Here is a 19,925-nt window from a genome sequence, read left to right on the forward strand (position 1 = left end):
ATTGCATTATGGCTTAGTGTGATTATCAAATCACAAAGGCTTTAATTCAATTAAATAAATAAACATATATGATGCATGTTTCAGCATGTTTCCCATGAACCGATGTTTTCAGTGTCTCGAGAATGACTCCGTTCGCAGTAAATGCTGCTCCACACAGATTCTTTCTCTGCGAGCGCCACGTCACAGTAATGTGCATTTGAAAACACAGCGAACCAACCATTTCCCCAAATTTCTATTGAGAATCGTTTTTAAAAATATGTTGAAAACAAAAGAGAAGCTTAAGGTTTAGCATTTGAAAGCAAAGAAATCAAGACAGCCATAAATACTAGTGTCGCAATTTTACAGCTGAACTTATATTTTTCTTAAATATATTTTAAAGACATATTACAATGGTAATATTTATTTTTAATATTATTAATTAGAATTATAATATAGTCATACTGATATAAAATCACAACATTTTGCCAAATCGCGCAGCCCTTCAGACAAAGCACAATGATAATTTTCCCTAAAACATGCAGTCCCAATTATCACCTGATTATTATTTATTTTTTTCTCTCAGGGTTTCACGATGCCCATGTTCTGAGGTGCCACACAGCTGGAAAAAGAGCTTCTGAATTGATTAAAGCAAGGGCTGAAGAGACGTTCACAAAAGTGCGGAAGCACTGGTGATGAGGTTGAGTGATTCTGGAGCGAACTCTCCACAAACCCTCTTTTATCAGATGCCACAGAGAAGCTTTTATTCATCCACAGATTATTTTAACAGTCCAATCAGGTCACATATGGTGAATTGTTCTGTCAAACAGGTTCTTCATCAGCTCATCTGAATCGCACTGGATGGGATTTACATCATGGTACAGATCTATCATGCAAGACTGTATGGTCCCATATGTTCAAGATGTACATATTTGTGTTTATCCATCCTACTATGTAGATGCCCTGTACAGTTAGATTATGAAGTCGCTTTTAATATCAGGTCAACAAACAGATTCCTCAAAAAAAAAAAGCAGTATTAAACCTTGGTCAATCTTCAATTGGTCTAATTTACATATATATTAATAACACTTAACAGTTTTCAATAGTCATAATTATGGTAAATGACAAAGGAAGGTGATAAAAGAGTGTTAAAAATGCAGTTAAAATTGTCAGAGAGCTAAAAAATCTCTGTGTCCTGAAGGGGGCGTTACATGTGTATTTTGGCTTTCAGAAACATTTGAATGGTCAGTATTTTATTTCCAGTAGATTTAGGTGAGGTTTATTTGTGTGAAATGTCTGTACGGCAGGGTTTTCATCGGTTACTCTTGTCCGGATCAAACAGCAGATGCTGTTGTGCCGTGTGTTGAGCGAGGCCCATTCAAGTATTGCCTCCGTTTAAGTGCTCTATGGTCCTGTGCTCTCATAAAGTGAAATGTTATACCGTCAAGAACACGAGTTTCCCATGATCATCATTACTCCCCACCCTGAGCCCCGTTTAGTTTTGCTAGTGTACCTGTAAATTGTACATTTTCAATATAAAATGGTTTTCTTTTGTACAACCTAGAAATGATGTACCACTTTCCCTTTTAATGGAAAACTGTTCTAAAACTTTTCTTCAGTGAACTTATGGAAAACTCACTTTTTCAGAAAATAAATATGTAATCATGAACCGTGGGAGTGTTTTATTGACTTGAGAATGTTTAAATAACGACATAATGCATAAGAGTGGGAATAAGGCACAAGGAACCATGTGTAAAAACATGATATTCTCTCCAGTCTAACCACAGTTGTGAAATGCTATAAAATTAGTGTTGAGATTTATAAGGGAATGTTAGCATGTTTTTTCCAGGGGTTGGTCTGTTTCTTGCTGGCGAGCACCTCCAGATCTCTACAGATCCTCTTGCGTGTGGTTGAGGGCTGAATGATATCATCCACAAAGCCTATGAAACACATTCAATGTTATACACACATGTAGCAGCAGAACCGAGCACATCTGTATTGCAGTGTAGGGTAAGAGCTGTGTATGAAGATGAATGTATATTGTGTCTGTTGATAATATAAATGTTCTGTGCACCTCTGACAGCAGCGGGGAAGGGATTGGCAAACTTCTCCACATATTCAGCTTCAGCCTTGGCTTGATTCTCCTTTCCTCTGAAGATGATCTGAACTGCACCCTTAAAAATCAAATGATTTATTATGTAGCACATTACATAAATATAGGGTTTCACACTTTCAAATCTATTTTCATGATTTGTCCAGTTATTGCGAATCTTTAAAAAAATAAATTGTCGAATTTGGGGCCGAAGATATGCCTACATTTATACTGACTGATTGTGATTTTATTGTTTGTGTAATTTCATGACCAAAATCACTTCCAAAATTGTCGTATATTAAAATAAATGGTATACACCGCATCAGGAGTTTTGTTTGTGAAAAATGTCTTTTATGCTCACCAAGGCAGCATTTATCAAAAACATATGATCAAAATGCAGTTAAAACAGTATGTTGTGAAAAATTACAATTTTAAACACTTTGCCGTTGTAATTATTTCAAAAATGTAATTTATTCAAAGCTGAATTTGTCAGCGTCACATAATCCTTCAAAAAATTATTCTAATATGCTGATTTGCAGTACAAAAACAGATTACTTATCAATGCTAAAAACAATTTTTGTGGATTCTTTGATGAATAGAAATGTTTATATTTCACAAATACTGTTTTTACCGTATTTTGATCAAATAAATGCAGTTGAGCATAAGATAATTTTTAAAAGCATATAAAATCTTAATTATTCCGAACTTTTGACTAGTAGTGTAGATTTGAAGTGTTGGTGCTTAATGTAACAATACAGTGCAAATAAATCAGGTTTAAAATTCGTGCTAGCTACTGTATACAGGGCACCATACAGACTTATCAAAGAATTTGCTGACTTTCTATCAGAGTTAGTACTAGTGCTGTTGAAATTCTGCAGCAGAGCGATGACAGCTGACTCTGTGCTACAAGTATGTTAGACCTATCACTTCTGCCACTAAAGAATGCTTTATTAATAATCTTCCTGATCAGTTTCATCGTCTCAGCATCCCAGATAGCTTAGAAGAACTCGATATTGCGACAGAAACTTTTAACTCTCTCTTTTCCAGCACTTTAGACAGTTACTCCTTTGCGCTTAAAGAAGATGAAAGAAAATATTCCAACGCCATAGTACAAGCACACTCAGGCCCTTAAGAGAGCGGTCAGAAAAATGGAGCGCAACTGGAAGGAAACAAAACTAGAGGTATTTCGCATTACATGGAAAGAGAGCATGATTGCATACAGAGAGGCCTTAAAAACTGCTAGATCTGCTTATTTTTCAACCCTATTAGAAGAAAATAAACAAAACCCTAGGTATTTAATTGAAACTGTGGCTAAACTAAAGAAAAATAAAGCTTCAAGCTCAGATGTTTCCAAGCAGCACAGCAGTAATGACTTTATGAACTTTTTTACTTACAAGATTGATAATATCAGGGAGAAAATTATTATGACTATGCAACCGTCTACTACAGTATTGCATCAGACAATGCAGTGTAGTCTCACTGACAAAAAATTTGATTCATTCATTGGTATAGGAGAGGGTAAATTTTAAAAACTTGTTAAATCATCTAAACATGTACGTTAGACCCTATACCGTCTAAACTATTGAAAGAGATGCTTCCAGAGGTCATAGATCCTCTTCTTAATATCATTAATTTATCTTTGTCATTAGGATACGTACCAAAAACTTTTAAGCTGGCTAAGATTAAACCGCTTGTTAAAAAAACGCAACTTGATCCTACAGAATTAGTCAATTACAGGCCGATCTCGAATCTCCCTTTTCTGTCAAAGATACTAGAATACTTTTTAGAAATAAATGGTATCGGTGAGAATTTTCAATCAGGATTTAGACCGTATCATAGTACTGAGACAGCTCTCAGAGTCACAAAATATTTGCTCTTATTATCCGATCATGGTTGTATCTCTCTATTAGTGCTACTAGATCTTAGTGCTGCATTTGACACTATCAACCACAACATTCTTTTAAATAGACTCGAAAATTATGTTCGCATTAGTGGAATAGCACTAGCATGGTTTAAATCATATTTAACTGATCGCTATCAGTTTGTAGCAGTAAATGAAGAGTTGTCTTATCGATCAAAAGTTCAGTATGGCGTACCACAAGGCTCAGTACTAGGACCGTTGATGTTCACTCTGTACATGCTACCGTTAGGAGATATCATTAGGAAACATGGAATTAGTTTTCATTGTTATGCTGATGATACTCAGCTCTATATTTCTTCACGCCCTGATGGAACTTACCAATCCACAAAATTAACAGAATGCATAGCTGACATAAAAAACTGGATGACTAGTAATTTCCTACTACTTCATTCTGAAAAAACAGAGATTCAAATTATTGGACAAAAAATCTTCCTCACGTAATAACCTAGAATACTGTTTAACACTTGATGGCTGCTCTGTTAAGTCTTCGTCGTCAGTTAGGAACCTGGGTGTGCTCTTTGATACCAATCTTTCATTTGAAAGTCACGTGTCTAGTATCTGTAAAACTGCATTTTTTCCATCTTAAAAATATATTTTAAATTACGTCATATGCTCTCAATGAAAAATGCTGAACAATTAGTTCATGCGTTCGTGACATCAGGGCTAGATTATTGTAATGCTCTACTGGGTGGTTGCCCTGCACGCTTAATAAACAAATTACAGCTGGTCCAAAACGCAGCAGCTAGAGTTCTTACCAGAACCAGGGTGTATGACCATATTAGCCCGGTTCTGTCAACACTGTATTGGCTCCCTATTAAACATCGTATAAATTTTAAAATATTGCTGATTACTTACAAAGCACTAAATGGTTTAGCTCCCCAGTACTTGAGCGAGCTCTTAACGCATTATAGTCCTTCACGTCTATTGCGATCTCAAAGTTCTGGCCAGTTGATAATCCCTAGAATATCTAAATCGACTGCTGGCGGTAGATCCTTTTCCTATTTAGCACCAAAACTTTGGAACAATCTTCCTAACATGGTCCGGGAAGCAGACACAGTCTGTCAGTTCAAAGCTAGACTAAAAACACATCTCTTTGTCTTAGCATACACATAACACATTATAGACTTCTATAATTCAATGTTAGGCTGTATAGTTTAAATCAGCCGGAACCGGGAACACTTCCCATAAATCCTGATGTACTTTGTACATCATAAGAAGGATGGCGTCTACGCTAATATTAGTCTCTCTGTTTATCCCGAGGTTTACCGCAAACTGCCGGATCCAGGCCATATCCAGATCTGATGAAGGATCATCGCATGGACACGACGACAACGCATCCCTGAACTGCCAGCCTCATCAACCCTGTGAAGGCCTCATGGACACCTCACCAAACTCGTCTCCATACCGGCGTGATGACTCCGACTCCCAACCAGATGGAACTGGATAAATATTGTGAAAGTTCTGATGCCATCTCACTTCGGACCTACAATGCTGCCTGAATCATAATCATACACTGTTCGTTCATTGGCCAAAGGAGGACTGGCCCCCTGACTGAGCCTGGGTTCTCCCAAGGTTTTTTTATCCATTCTGTCACCTGATGGAGTTTTGGTTCCTTGCCACTGTCGCCATTTCACCATTCTTCGCCTTAGTCGCCATTGGCTTTTGGTTTGCTTAGTTGGGGAAATTTAATTTTGTATTTAACAATACTATTACAACATTATTTCCTGTTATCTCTGTAAAGCTGCTTTGAAACAATCTGTATTGTACAAAGTGCTATATAAATAAAGGTGACTTGACTTGATGCAGTGAGCAAAATATTGTGGAGATACCACTGATAATGTGTCTCAATTATGTTTCAATTAATTATTATTTTTAATTAATTTGAAATAGAAATATGTTGTAACATACTTGTCTTTACTCTCACTTTTGATCAGTTTAATGCATCCTTAAAAAACTCTTACTGACCCCAAACTATATATTATATATAATATATTTATATTATATTATAATAAATATATAAGCTATATAAAACCATTACACATATATATATATATATATATATATATGGCTAATTCATTATAGGAATATCAATGAGCATCATTGTTGCTTTAGCGTCCCTCATGGACACCCAGCAGAAATATTTGTAGTTTGTTAGTTTGTACTTTAAACAGTCAACATGTGATATGATCTGTGCTATCCAAACTCTGAGTCAGCAGCACCTGTTACTCAACTCACAGCTTGAGCCTCTAGCTTAGAAATGAAACTAATAGAAGGGACATTCACAAGCAGCTTAATCACTAAACAGAGCCAAGCATAGTGATCATTGCTGCTGTAAGTGTATATCTGGGCTGAAGCTCTCTGAACGCTCTCATGTCCATCTGATACTCCTCTGCACTGGTTACAGGATAAAGAATTTCTTAAATCTGGCTTCTAGGACAAATCTGTTTATATGAGGCCAATTTATATATATTTAGCCCACAAAATATTTAGCCATCCTGAGATTTAAATGCAGCTCAATAGTAGGTTTGGCTTCCAGCTTTAAAGCACTAGAAAGCCCCATAATTCACCCACAATGCATATATATTATGCAAGTGCATTGGCCATGTCACTTGTTTCAGCTCATTAGTCTTCAGTTTTACCTTTGCACCCATCACCGCGACCTCAGCGGATGGCCAGGCATAGTTGACGTCTCCTCTCAAATGTTTGGAACTCATCACATCATAAGCACCTCCATAAGCCTGAAGACAGGACACACAGGATTCAGCAGACAAGCTAGTTAGAACCATCCACACACACACACACACACACACACACACACACACACACACACACACACACACACACACACACACACACACACACACACACACACACACACACACACACACACACACACACACACACACACACACACACACACACACACACACACACACACACACACACACACACACACACACACACACACACACACACACACACACACACACACACACACACACACACACATCATTCTGCCTCCTACCTTCCTAGTGATGACAGTGATTTTTGGAACTGTGGCCTCGGCAAAAGCATACAGCAGTTTGGCTCCGTGTCTGATGATCCCTCCGTACTCTTGAGCTGTGCCTGTGGAAACACAGAATGTTTCTGTCAGTATTTTATTTAAAAAGGCAAATGCATGTTGGCAATTTAGGCTAAAATGATTTTGAAAACCCCTCCAGCAAAGTTAAGGTTAGGATAATAAAAAGTCTCCAGACACCTGGCAGGAATCCAGGCACATCCACAAATGTGATGATGGGAATGTTGAAGGCATCACAGAAACGAACAAAGCGAGCACCTTTAACAGATGAATTTATGTCCAAACAGCCTAAAATGTACAAGAAAAAAGGACATAACAAATAATGTGAAATGTAGGTTATAAAATGTAAGAATATTTTACACGTAATATCCGCTACTGTTCAGAAGTTTTAAAAGAAGTCTCTTATGCTCACCATGGCTGCATTTATTTGTTCGAAAAAGTAGTTAAAACAGTAATAATGTGAAATATTATTACTTCATATAACTGCTTTCTCTTGTAATATAATTTAAAATGTAATTTATTTCTGTAATGGCAAAGTCTTTACTTTTGATCGATTTAATGTGTGAATAAAAGTATAAAATAAAATAAAAGTATCACCCACCAGATGCCACTTTTGGCTGGTTTCCCACTATGCCCACAGTCCGACCATTCATCCTGGCAAATCCCACCACAATATTTTTGGCGTAGTTGGGCATAATCTCAAAGAATTCTCTCTCATCTACTATCTGTAAGAGTGAAATGACAATCATAAGCACTACCTGATGAGTTTTTGCATGACTTTTTGAATCGTTTGTTCACTAAAGATGCACATACACCGTGAACGATGTCCAGCATGTCATAAGCTTTTGTGGTTTCAAAAGGAACGACAGTGTCCAAACCAGGAACCAGTCGGTCGCTAAAGAAAACAAGTTGACATGATAGCAGCAGACTCCATGTGACTGAAAAAGCTGGTAAAGATAAGTTGACTGATAAAGAAAATCTTTTTTACAAAAATAGTTTCTCACCGAGGATCATGGCACTCAATGACTGGAGCTGGATCTTTGTTGCTCAGTGGGAGAAAGTTAAAAAAGTCTCGCAAGTTCAGAAGGGCATCAATGTCATTCTCAAAGGCCCGATGAGCAACGCCTGAAAGAAAACAAAAAGCTCTTTATACAGAAAAGCCAATATAATCTTTAGTCAGAATAGAGAACAAATACTTTGAAAAACTGTTCAAACGCCAAAAACAACTTAAAAAAAACACATTCTGATGTACGCACAGACTAAATCGATAGACTTACCCGACACAGCGGTGTGGGTTTTTGCTCCACCTAGCTCCTCCTGGGTAACATCCTCGTTTGTAACAGATTTCACCACATCTGGGCCTGTGATAAAAAGGTAGGAAGTGTCCTGCAACCACAGGTTAAAGTTTTTTGCCAGCAGAGACCTGATTCTAAAATTAAAATACACACAATAAATCTGAATTCAAATGCAATATGCATTTATCTTACCTTTACCATGAAGGTAAAGTCTGTCAGAGCAGGCGAGTACACGGCACCACCTGCACACGGGCCCATGATGAGAGAGATCTGAGGAACTACACCTGAGGCCATCACATTCCGCTGAAGAACAAATACCATTGTGCAGAGTTAGTCCTGGAATATATGTCCGCTACCATTCAAACGTTTGGGGTCAGTATGATTTTTTTTATTAATACTGTTATTCAGCAAGGATGCATTAAATTGCTCAAAAGTGGCAGTAAAGACATTTATGCTACAAAAAAAACCCCATTTTAAATAGACACTGTTCTTTTGAACTTTCTATTCATCAAAGAAACCTGAAAAACACAAATATTAAGCAGCTGTTTTTGACACTGATAATAATAAGAAATGTTTCTTGAGCAGCAAAATCAGCATATTATAATGATTTCTGAAGGATCATGTGACACTGAAGACTGGAGTAATGATGCTGAAAATTCAGCTTCGCCTTCAAAGGAATATATTACATTTTAAAATATGAAATATTTTAAATTTGTACTGTTTTACTGTATTTTTGATCAAATAAATGCAGTCTAAGTGAGCATAAGAGAACATTAATAAAAATATTATCTTGCCCAAACTTTTGAATGGTAGTGTATGTATCAAATATATAGCGGTGTTCAGCTATTCAGTTTACCAAGAATATATCAGCATATCCTGCAAGGGACTCAACGCCTTCCTGAATGCGGGCTCCACCAGAGTCATTGAGACCGATTACTGGGGCTCCAACCATCATAGCCTGGTCCATGATCTAGGAATTCAATTGCATTGATTTAACTGTTTGACAGAATTGTGTCTATGTGTTTTTTTAAGACTTTAGTCAGATCCAAACCTGACCAGTCTCACCTTGCAGATCTTCTGAGCATGAGCCCCTGATAAACTACCTCCGAAAACGGTGAAGTCCTGTGGACAGAGGAGCATTTCACTCATGACAAGAGAATGGAGATATTCAAATAAAAACATTTTAATGTTGCAAACCTACGGTCAAAGACTAGTAGCATACCTGGCTGAAAACATAGACCAGTCTTCCATTGATTCTTCCCTGTCCGGTTACTACACTGTCTCCTGGGTACTGAAAACAAAGACCGGGTGAGATAAATCATGTGTCATTAGTGTCCCTCATCTACAAGTGTTAAAAATAACAATGTGTGATGCTAATGTTTACTGTACTGTTATAGACATCAAATTGTAACAAAAAATTCAGTATCTGCTTTATTTTCTTACTTCATGAATTTTGAGCTGAGCTGTCCACAAATCTCTTCTCCTCAGAGGCGCCGCAATAGGGCAGGCAAGCCAGGCAATTGCCTGGGGCCCCGCATTTTAAGGGGGCCCCCGAGGGCTGATCATTCAAACAATCAGGAATCTTAATATATATGAAGACGCAGCAACATCTCTGCATTCCCCTTAGTGGGGCCCCTTTCTCGTTAAACTGGTTATGTTTTACCGTCTCGCCTCAGCAGCCTTTTTCAAACTGGAGCAGCGCTTACTCGCGGTATGTAGAAAATGCATGATTGGATTTGTTAAACATGAAAAGGACTTATCCGTATGGTATGGCCGCTCGCTCTAATGTTAACCTAGATAGAATGTTCGTTTTGCATTTTCCTATAAACAGTGGAAAGAACTTAAAATACTCTATCATTTCTGGCCACAAGGAAAATAATGATGCATCAGTCGCAATTTTACTTTTATGTGTGTAAACTCACAATAACAAGAAAACGTTGTGCTTTTGTAAAATAAAATAAAACAATCAGGGTGCGCTTTCATTGTCTCTGTGAACTGAAACAGAAACACAGCTTATACTAGCCTCTCATACATGACAAATATATCTAAATAAAGATTGAAATGTCCACTTTTAAACGAAAAAATTCTAATCAAAAGCAAATATCATCTATTTATGTAATCCGTATGAAAGGTGCATTTCTTTCAAAAGGCACATCCACTTTACAGCGGAGATGTATGGAGATATGTTTGCAGCTGACACTAATTTAGAAAACTATTTTATTAATAAACAATTAAAATCTTCATTTTTTAAGACATATTTATTATCATTAGCCTGCTTTTGCGGCAAGGCCCTCATTGATTAATTTTGCCTGTGGTCCCCACTCAGTGTTGGTTCGCCTCTGCTTCTCCTTACTGTATTAGTAAATATGCACATTTTAAAACATTTGATATACATAACAATAAAAGCTGGCCTTTTTTATTACAGGAATATTTATTAGAAATGTATTAACACTAAAATCCCTTTAATTTCAAGACAATAATAAAGGCCCTCATATCTCAGCTGGCATGTACATCTGGTACGTCTGTAATATAAATAAAATATCTGGTACGTCTGTAATATAAATAAAAGTTTTTAGTGTCGCATTTTAATTTTAGAGTAGTATTTTAATTTATAATATGTTAAAATAACTACATTTAAACAATTTATGGCTTATCGTGGTGCCCCTTGTTGAGAAGCACTGACTTAAAACTTTTTATATTTGGTTAAAAGGTTGTTTAGTCTTTTAAAATCTGTCAAACTGTAAGAGCGTCCGTTTCATAGAATGACCAAAAACTGCAATAGACACAATGTTGCATCTGCACTCATTCGAGAGTAAAGACATTGAACACTGTTGTTATTCTTTATAACTTATGACATGGAAAATGGGAATATTTCTGCATTCAGTATGTAGTTTCTTTGACCTGCGAGGTGGAGGTGACATACCTTATTATGATCTGCCTCCATGCCGAAGTCAGAACAGCGATGCTCCACAAACATGTCATACTCCACGAACGAGTCCTGGTCCAGCAAGAGCTCCACTCTCTCTCTCGCTGTCAGTTTACCCTGCGCACAGGCATTTCGCAGCTCTTCTCGGATTGTTGTGCTTTCACTTATGTCAACTGCATTCATTCTGCAGAAGGTTTTCATAACTTACCCTTTTGTGCTGTGCAGCTATCCTCAACTGCCCTCCTCCTACAAGCGCTGCATTTCGCTTCTTCTCAATTCTCTCCTGCACAGACAGATGACTGACAGAATAGCATCTTGCATTTTGCAGTACTTTCGATTGGGTAATTGCCCCAGCGACTGCGCCGTACGGAACCTGAGCTACACTTTTAAAAGAACATTTTAGGCCATGTAATAGTCCCAGACTACTTCGCATTAACGTGTAGGTCGCCATCACTGCTACACAGAGGACACAGAAGCTGTCGGAAACCCCTATCAGTGTCTTCAGCCAATCAGCAGCAATTACTTACTTTTCAGAGCCAATTACTACTCGGTTAGCTAAGAGGGCGTGAGTGAGTGAGCCAATCACTGCAGAGGTCTGCGTTTTTAGGCGAACTTGATAGATGTAGTCCACATTAATGTCAACAATGATAAACTACAGTTCCCAGCTGCTACCCAGCTATTACGAGAATCGCCTTTGAACAAATGTAACGTCAGACTCCTAAATGCAAAAAATAAAAAAATAAAAATAAAGGCTAGATTCCTTACTGCGTTTTAAAAGTGAGAGGTAAAGGACACCTCCCTCTATATGTAAATCTCTATTTTTCTCTAATTCAGTGAATCGTCTTTCTTTACACAAAGGGAAAAAGTAAAAGCAAAATTCTGCTGTAAAACCATTAAAACCATTGAAGATTTTATGATCCTAATTCCTCATTAAATTACTATTATACTAATTATACTATTTATTTATTTAGTAGCCTATACTAATATAAATATTACTACTTATTACTAAAGGAAACTGAAACTGAAATCAATATATATTTTATCGATTATTGCTAAATGTTAAGGCACTTCCGGACAGTAATTAATTAATTATTCTATATCTATTATCTTTAAAAAAAAGTACACGTATTGCGTCGGTTAGATTAAACTGTGAAGGGTCATAACACTTGCATATTTTTGTCCTATTTTTAGTTTATTGTATGTTTAAATATTGCTTTGCTCTACCTCTAGTTTCTTGTTTTTAAGTGCTTTTTGTGATGTATGTATGTATCCCTGTAATCCTTGTTCAACAAATTTTTTTTTAAAAACAAAGAGCCTCGTAGTAGCATGTGATTTATACAGTCTCACACTAGGGGGCAGTACTTACTGGAGGTCGTGTTTAATTCCAAGCGCTCTTTTACTCTTGTTTGGTATTGTTCCTCTCAGGATGCAAAAGTTAACAGAGGAATAATAAGCAACTGGCTCTAGCACGGGCTAATGTATGGGAATATTTAGCAGAGTAGGGAATTCAGTTGAATACTAAGTTATATAAACAAATCTCTCAAACTGGAGTCTATCGCACTCGTTAGTGAGAGAAAAGCTCTCTTATTCAACAACCCGAAGAAAAGTGCAGTCAATATTAGCTAGCTTAGTTAGCGAACTAGCAAGCAAGCAAGCGGACTGTGTGGTTTGTTCAGTTAAACTATAAATAACCGCTTTGGTTGATCATTTCAAGGATTATACTTTTTGTGCAACGGATTTTTTTTTCTGTTTTTCCAATTGTTATTTGTGGACGGATTATTCGCAGAGCTCGTGCCGCCGAGTCTAACGTTACACCTCGGGCCTGTTGTGCTTCTCTCTAAAATGCTGTTTATCGCCCAGTCCTTCATCTCTGTGCACTTTATCCCAAACGTGCAGCGCTCTTCATATTGAGGTAATCGGGATCTGACACTAATGGAAGGCAGACTATAGTCTGTGCTATAAATTACATCGCTTACAGCAGCCGGGCTGACCGTCTCTGGAGGATCCCTTAAACACTGACATGTTAACAAGCAGACGACTCAAAGCCGCTCATCTGCTTGCGAGTCATGTCAAATTACACTCTTTGTTTGAGGCGTTGGGTCAAGCCTGGTTGATTGTGTTCTCCCAGTTATTCTGCTTTGGGAGTCAGTTCATCAGTCGCTCTCAGTAGCTGATCAGCCCGCTCCTCTTGTCCTGCTATTGACTGAAGTCGCTGAGATGAACCCGGTAAACGCCACCGCGCTGTACGTGTCGGCGTGTCGCTCTCTTCTGCAGTGCGACCCAAAGGATCCGGAGACATACGGAGGGCTGTTCAACGTCCTGCCTTTCTTTAGAGACTCCCTATCCTGCCTGGTGTGTGGTGAGTAACTTACTATTACAACTAAGCAATGTACGAGAGGCCGTGCTGTTTTGAATATAGTCACGGGCTCACGGCTAAATGGCGTTGCATCACGGGCAGCGAAGTTGACGGTAACGTTAATACGTTCAGAATATACAGCACAGCTTCGAGTTTATTGATTTTATTAGACGGTTACTGCCTGAAAAAATGTTTCAAACACGTTATTTTATGAAGCAAATTGAGTCGCTTTCTTCTTCTAGAACGTATAGTCCGTGGCATAATCATATAGATATATATATAGATATAGATACATATCCATGAGCACAACAACGTTGTTACGCAAAATAGAAAAAAAATCTTCTGTGGGTTCTGCGCAGTGATATGATGGAAAGCTGTATCTGCCGTCACTGGCATGTCACGTGACCTGTCAGTGGCTGGCTGGCAAGTTTCAGAAACCATTTTTTTTTTGTGCAGTTTTGTGTTCCTCCCTCTCTAGCTCATTTAATATGCATATTTTGATATGATTATGTTCTTTTATATGATTGATGTTTTGGGGCCGGTTATCCCAATTAAAGCAGTCAAATGACCCTGATAACGACTGGTTGGTTACTGATGCTTTACTGGACGCCATTTGACTGCTTTAATTGGGATAGAATTCTCTAAAACGACAATCATACAAAAGAATAAATGCATGAGAGTACATTCATAAAAAGAAACCAATGTATTTCCTTGCAGTGAGAGTGACAGACAATGTGTTATACTCTGTTGAACCGCTGCTGGCTGGATTGGGCGTCCAGTAAACCGCCAGGAAGCAACCAGTCATGATCACGGCCATTTCACTGCTTTAATTAGGGTAACTGGCCAACATAATCATATCAACAGATGCATGTTAAATGAGCTGGAGAGGGAGGAACACAAAACACAAAAACTGCCAAAAATAAATGATTTCTGCAACTTGCCAAGGCAGACTGCCAGCCAGCCACTGACAGGTCACGTGACATGCCAGTGGCGGCTTCTGCCAGCCAGCTTAAGATTGAACCCATACTCGCTTTTTCAGAGAGGCTTCTCACTGCAGAGCCATGGGTTGAGCGTGAAGTGCAGCTCCCCCTCTGGATGTCCAGCTCCCTCTCTCTGGATGTAATTTGGGCGGGGCTAAAAGGTCCAACCACACCCACAGCCTAACCCTATCCATAACTATCGCTCCACCCATTAGATCCACAGGGCTGGGGCTGGACTTGGTCAAGCTCCACCCATGACGTCAGAGTGGGGAGCTGGACGTCATTTGGCTCTGCAGTGAGCACCACTTCGACTTCTTAGTTTATCATTTAAATGTCCCGTTTATTTATTTAGCTCTTAAAAGTTATTTTAAAGAGTTATAGGTCATTAACCAAACCAACCTGCGACAAAGTGAATCACAACATTACAAACTTTGATTTATAGCAAAAAAGTTTAAAGACTGTATACATAACTGTTTTAATGAAGGAAAAATGTATCCATCCCATGAATCACTGCGAATGATATAATCAAATTAAAAACAATGGAGAAATATAAGACTAATCAATTAAAGATTCATGTATATATATATATATATATATATATATATTAGGCCTATACTGTGTACATGGAGTATATCTCCATTGTTTTTAAATCAATTATATCATTCACAGGGATTCATGGAATTTTAGAAAGATAGATAGATAGATAGAGGTAGATTTTACGAATATTGCAAAATATACATACAAATATTTGGAGTAGTTTCAGAGCATAGTGAGACTGACTCTGTCATGTCATTCATGGTGCTTCATTGGTGTTGGAGGGTGCTAAAGCGTTCTTTTGAAACAATTGACCCTTCGCTAAGCCCCGCCCTCCTTAGTTACTGTTGCTACGCCTGTCAAGCTTTCGCGTCTAGCACGTCTATTACAGTGTGTATGCACCGGTGTCAGACATTCCCAATGAGATAATTAGTCATTTTTGGCGAACATGTGAAATATCTGAGAGAGCAAGACAAAAGGGACTGTAGTATGCATTCGAGGGATATATCCACGACATAATATGCAACAGATTAGAGAATAATTTCATAAAAATTGAAGCTAAAGGCTATAGTCGCATCAGCAGCGCCTCAGACGCCGACCATTCACATGAGAAACACACAAATCGAGGAACAGCGATGATCGTGCACAGCAGAGTAAGTGAAATGTGAAACTAATCTAATAATTATAAATCAAACAGTTTATCCATAAATCTTGTGGAATAACACTAACACGGGGAGAGCCGCGATCGGATTGGGTTAAAGTTACTCAGTCAGGGGAAGTAGGCCGTCGATTAACAAAATGCTGAAATATATTTTAAAGTATGTCAGTGAGCCTCCGTCTTGTCTTTAATCCTCTTATTTTACGTTAAAATATGTGCATTATGAACAAAGAACCGTCATTATTTCCAAGTAATAGGTGTTTTTGTTAATCCTGTGGACGTGTAGTTGTGAATGGTGTCTCACACACTGCTGATCCACGCACATCATTTCTCCCCTCGGCTTTTAGATTTTCGGGAAGAAAAAAAATTCCACTCCCCAGTCCAAACTTTTAGGATACCGGGTATCAGATTTGCACAATCCATACGCACAACGCTTCAGCATGATTCCCTCGCTCGAAAGCTTGCCAGACCTCCCGCGCCTAGTTACGGTTGCTAATACACGATTGGCTAGTGGCAGTTTTCGGGCGTGGCTTAGCGAAGGGTCAATTTGCTTGTTTTGATTTCCTGATTGGTGGAGATTTCTTTGCAGAATCATCATTGGTGATGTAGTTTTTCACAATGAATTCCAGCCCTTAAATAGAATCCTTAAAATACATGTTGAAATAATGCCGTCTAATGGCTTCAAACAAAAACCTTTACCATCGATTAACAACCTCGTTGCTCCCAGGTCTGTCTTTAATGAAAATTAAAAGTAAATTTCCCTGTGTAGAAAATGAATGGGATTTTTACTTGCATAACCCATCTGTTGCACTCTATAGAACGCAAAATTACGTGTTATTTTGTTGTGCTTAATTGTTTTAAATTAATCTATTGTTTTCTTTTCATCTAGGAAATTTGCTTCAGGAGCCGCTTGCTCCAAAAGATTCCTCCTGCCAGCACTGTGTTTGCAAGGGTTGTAAAGGCAAGAAAATGCTATTGAAGCCATCCTGCAGCTGGTGTAAAGACTATGAGCAATTTGAGGAGAATAAACAGCTCCAGGTTCTGATCGACTGCTACAGGAGTCTCTGCGAGTGTGTCTCGGTGTGCGTCATGACAGAGCAGAGTGCCTTGGGGGTCAAAGGTTACACTGAGGTCAAGAAGATGCTGGAAGAGGTGTTGGAGGTGAAGCAGGAACAAGAAGAGTTTAGTTCTGTCAAAGACACTGCATATTTTCCTCATCTCAAAACGGAGACAGACTCCGGAAACTCTGCTGACATCAAACCGACTGTCTCCGACAAACCCTCTGAGCCGATCCCAGCTGAGCTAGAGACCCCCGAGCCTGTCAGTGCCGGCGAACCTCTGAGATCTAACTCAGAACTGCACATGAGTACTGTCACTGTTAACTCTATAAAGTGCAAAGTTAGTCGAGACGAAAGCGCTGAATCCGTCCACCTCAGTGCGGAGAACACAAGCATCCTAGAGGACCCTAAATCTGACATTGCGAGCAAGGACGTGTCTTGTGAACTGACTAAATCAGCAGCAGAGCTATGTCAGCACTCACAAACCAGCGGCGCCCTTATGCCAGGACAGCCTCAGACGGGCCTGACGTGCCTCGCCGCGGCCCACAGAAAAGTGCGCCTGAGCCGAAAGCGCTCTCGCTCTGAGAGTGACCGCGAGATGCTCCAACCTCTGCCCATCACCAGCCTCATCCAGGGGCCATCGGTAGCGGCCACAGCTCCGTCGAAAACAGCATTTGAACTGAAAGCACCCTCCCCACCGGCTGTCGTGGTCACTAATGGAGGCGTTTTGAAAGTCAACAAGGCCATGCTGGATTCAACTAAAAATATCCAGATAAACACGGACCTGGCTAATAAGAAGGTTCAGGTGAAGTCTAAAGTGGCCGTCCCAAAGGCGAAGGGCAAGGCGAAGGACAGACTGCTCTCGGCTAGCGTGTTGCCAGGCCAGCCTCCTAAAGTCGTATACAAAAAGACACAAGAGAAAAAAGGTTGCAAGTGTGGACGAGCCACCCAGAATCCAAGTGTTCTTACCTGCAGGGGTCAAAGGTGCCCCTGCTACTCCAACCGTAAGGCCTGTTTGGACTGCATCTGCAGGGGCTGCCAGAACTCGTACATGGCCAACGGTGAGAAGAAGCTGGAGGCTTTTGCCGTGCCTGAAAAAGCCCTGGAGCAGACCAGGCTCACTCTCGGCATCAACCTCACCAGTATTTCGGTCAGAAATGCTGGCACGAACGCTGCTGGGGTCCTCAGCCTGTCCGCGGGCTCGCCCATGGCCTCTTTCCTCACGTCAACCGCCGACGAGGACCAGAGTTTTGAAGATGCTCTCGAGATGCATTTTGACTGTTGATAGCTGTCCTGCTACCGATATCTCTCTTAGCCGCGGTCGATTCGAACAGAAATTGTTTGCCAAAACTCTTGTCTGTGGTTTTTCATGTTCAACCTCTACCATCAAACACACGCACACACTGCTGTAATAGAAAGTTACTGTGAAGCTGAGCTTTATGGCATATTTTGTTTTTATTTTGAAGGAACTGTATGCTTCTGCATGACTGTTGTAGTCACAATGAACTAAGGATCTGATAAACATCTGCTTTTTTTCTTTAAATGTTCGATGACCCAAACCTTAAAGTGAATTTCACAGGTGTTTGTGATACATGTGTCTGCTAACACGTATGGCTCATTATAAACTCTCCCACAGCTATTTCAATGATCAACATTTGTTTACATTCTGTGGTGACACTTTTTATTTCAAATTTATTTTTAAATAAATATAAATATGAATATATTGCATCTAAACATTCATTGACGGTAAAATTATACACAGCTGTCTGTAATGTAAAATAATTTACTTATGGTGGAAAATGTAGCACTTAGTCCCAATAGTGTTAATGGATTTAGACACCTTTTCTGGTTGCTGTAGTGATCAGTTCCTGTGTCATTTTGACTCTCATTTATAGGACCTTCAGGATATTGAATTATTTTATTTTTTTTGTTCAGTAGATGGTTCCTTATTTTTTGAACAAATTAGTGCTATGTCACTTTTTATTCGTCATGTTCAAGCTTTGAAAGAAAGATGTTCAAACTCCACGTTTGTCAGCGATTTTATAAGGATGATGAAGCACAAATATGTCATGACAGAAATGTTCCTCCAATTTTGAGAGTTGCCGATTCATTTTATCCTCACTATTGTTCATTGTTAGTTCAGACAGAGCTGGCTGTGTCATCAGCAGAATATCTACAAAGATTACTGTAACAAGTGAATGTAAGAGTGTTCAGTGTGTTACCTGAGAATGTATTCATGGCAGTGATATTTTAAAAGCAATATGAGAATCAAAGTGAGAGAGAACCATCTTATAAACCTTTCCCCACTCGAAGGCATCATATTTGTTTTGATGCAAACTGTAAACGAGTATTTCAAAATGTTCTGTTGTTTAAATGTATGCCTGAGCACCTTTTAGCACCCATTGATGCCTCCTTACTCGGATCCTGATTAGTTGTGTTTGTCTTGCGGTTGTGTTGTGATACCTGTTTTAGGGACCAATACTAGAAGTATGTGTTGAGAAAGGTCAGTGAACACATCTTTACTGTTACACTGCACCGTTTCATGTCTTATATAATGAAGCAGGGTTGGCAGTGCTTCATCTGTATCCTTAAATATGCTTGAAAACACTATCAGTAGGGCTTTGACCAAATATTGAAAATCTTCTTAGTTGAGTCTTGGATCTTAGTGGGATATTGTGTTGTATTTTCAAACCGTATAGTTTGGTAGCGTCGTTTTATTCATCCCTTTGCTTTTCAATGGTCATTACTTGAACTTTCAGATTTTAGTTTCTTGATTTTTTTTTTAATTACTGGAGAACCTCTTATTATTGCTGGTTTATTCACTGCCACAATGAAATAATGAAAATTGCAGAAAGCAACAAAAATAAATTATAGTTTTTTATTTCTTGTTTTTCAAAACGGTGTGTTGTGTCATTTATGTAAGTTTTGTCTAATGCAGCACAAATGATTTTAGATTTTGTTTAAGCCTAGCTTTGATTTACGTCACCATCTCAGCCGCTAGAGGGCAACATTACTATATTAATAGCTTTCTAGTTTAATATTTAAATTAT

At 38.8% G+C, this 19,925-nt stretch overlaps 3 protein-coding genes across 4 annotated transcripts in view; 2 read left to right on the forward strand and 1 right to left on the reverse strand.

The window, feature by feature from the left end:
• Positions 1–1,645, forward strand: part of stag1a (STAG1 cohesin complex component a) — a 61,990-nt gene extending 60,345 nt beyond the window's left edge. For both annotated transcript variants that reach the window (XR_013203615.1, XM_077228029.1), the window contains exon 34: positions 563–1,645. Coding sequence is in view for 1 of the 2 variants with exons in the window: in XM_077228029.1 (XP_077084144.1) it covers positions 563–586 (24 nt within the window). In the remaining variant the exon portion in view is untranslated. The remainder of the gene's footprint in view (positions 1–562) is intronic.
• On the reverse strand, positions 1,644–11,778 carry pccb (propionyl-CoA carboxylase subunit beta). The gene is made up of 15 exons (XM_077228093.1): positions 11,498–11,778; positions 11,287–11,406; positions 9,586–9,654; positions 9,429–9,485; positions 9,220–9,333; positions 8,556–8,666; positions 8,346–8,454; positions 8,073–8,193; positions 7,882–7,963; positions 7,670–7,793; positions 7,249–7,356; positions 7,015–7,115; positions 6,629–6,727; positions 2,051–2,150; positions 1,644–1,916 (listed from the first exon to the last, which is right to left on the reverse strand). Exons 1-15 carry the CDS (start codon positions 11,738–11,740, stop codon positions 1,795–1,797), a joined length of 1,680 nt encoding a protein of 559 aa, XP_077084208.1. The 5' UTR covers positions 11,741–11,778; the 3' UTR covers positions 1,644–1,794.
• Positions 11,779–12,679: 901 nt separating this feature from the next.
• On the forward strand, positions 12,680–19,773 carry msl2a (MSL complex subunit 2a). The gene is made up of 2 exons (XM_077228107.1): positions 12,680–13,648; positions 16,707–19,773. The coding sequence occupies exons 1-2, from the start codon at positions 13,507–13,509 to the stop codon at positions 18,158–18,160; spliced, it is 1,596 nt and encodes a 531-aa protein (XP_077084222.1). The 5' UTR covers positions 12,680–13,506; the 3' UTR covers positions 18,161–19,773.
• The last annotated feature ends 152 nt before the right edge of the window (positions 19,774–19,925 follow it).

Source organism: Siphateles boraxobius, unplaced genomic scaffold (assembly GCF_051911475.1).
Source record: "Siphateles boraxobius isolate OS27281-9 unplaced genomic scaffold, OSU_SipBor_1 1, whole genome shotgun sequence".
NCBI classification, from domain to species: domain Eukaryota; kingdom Metazoa; phylum Chordata; class Actinopteri; order Cypriniformes; family Leuciscidae; genus Siphateles; species Siphateles boraxobius.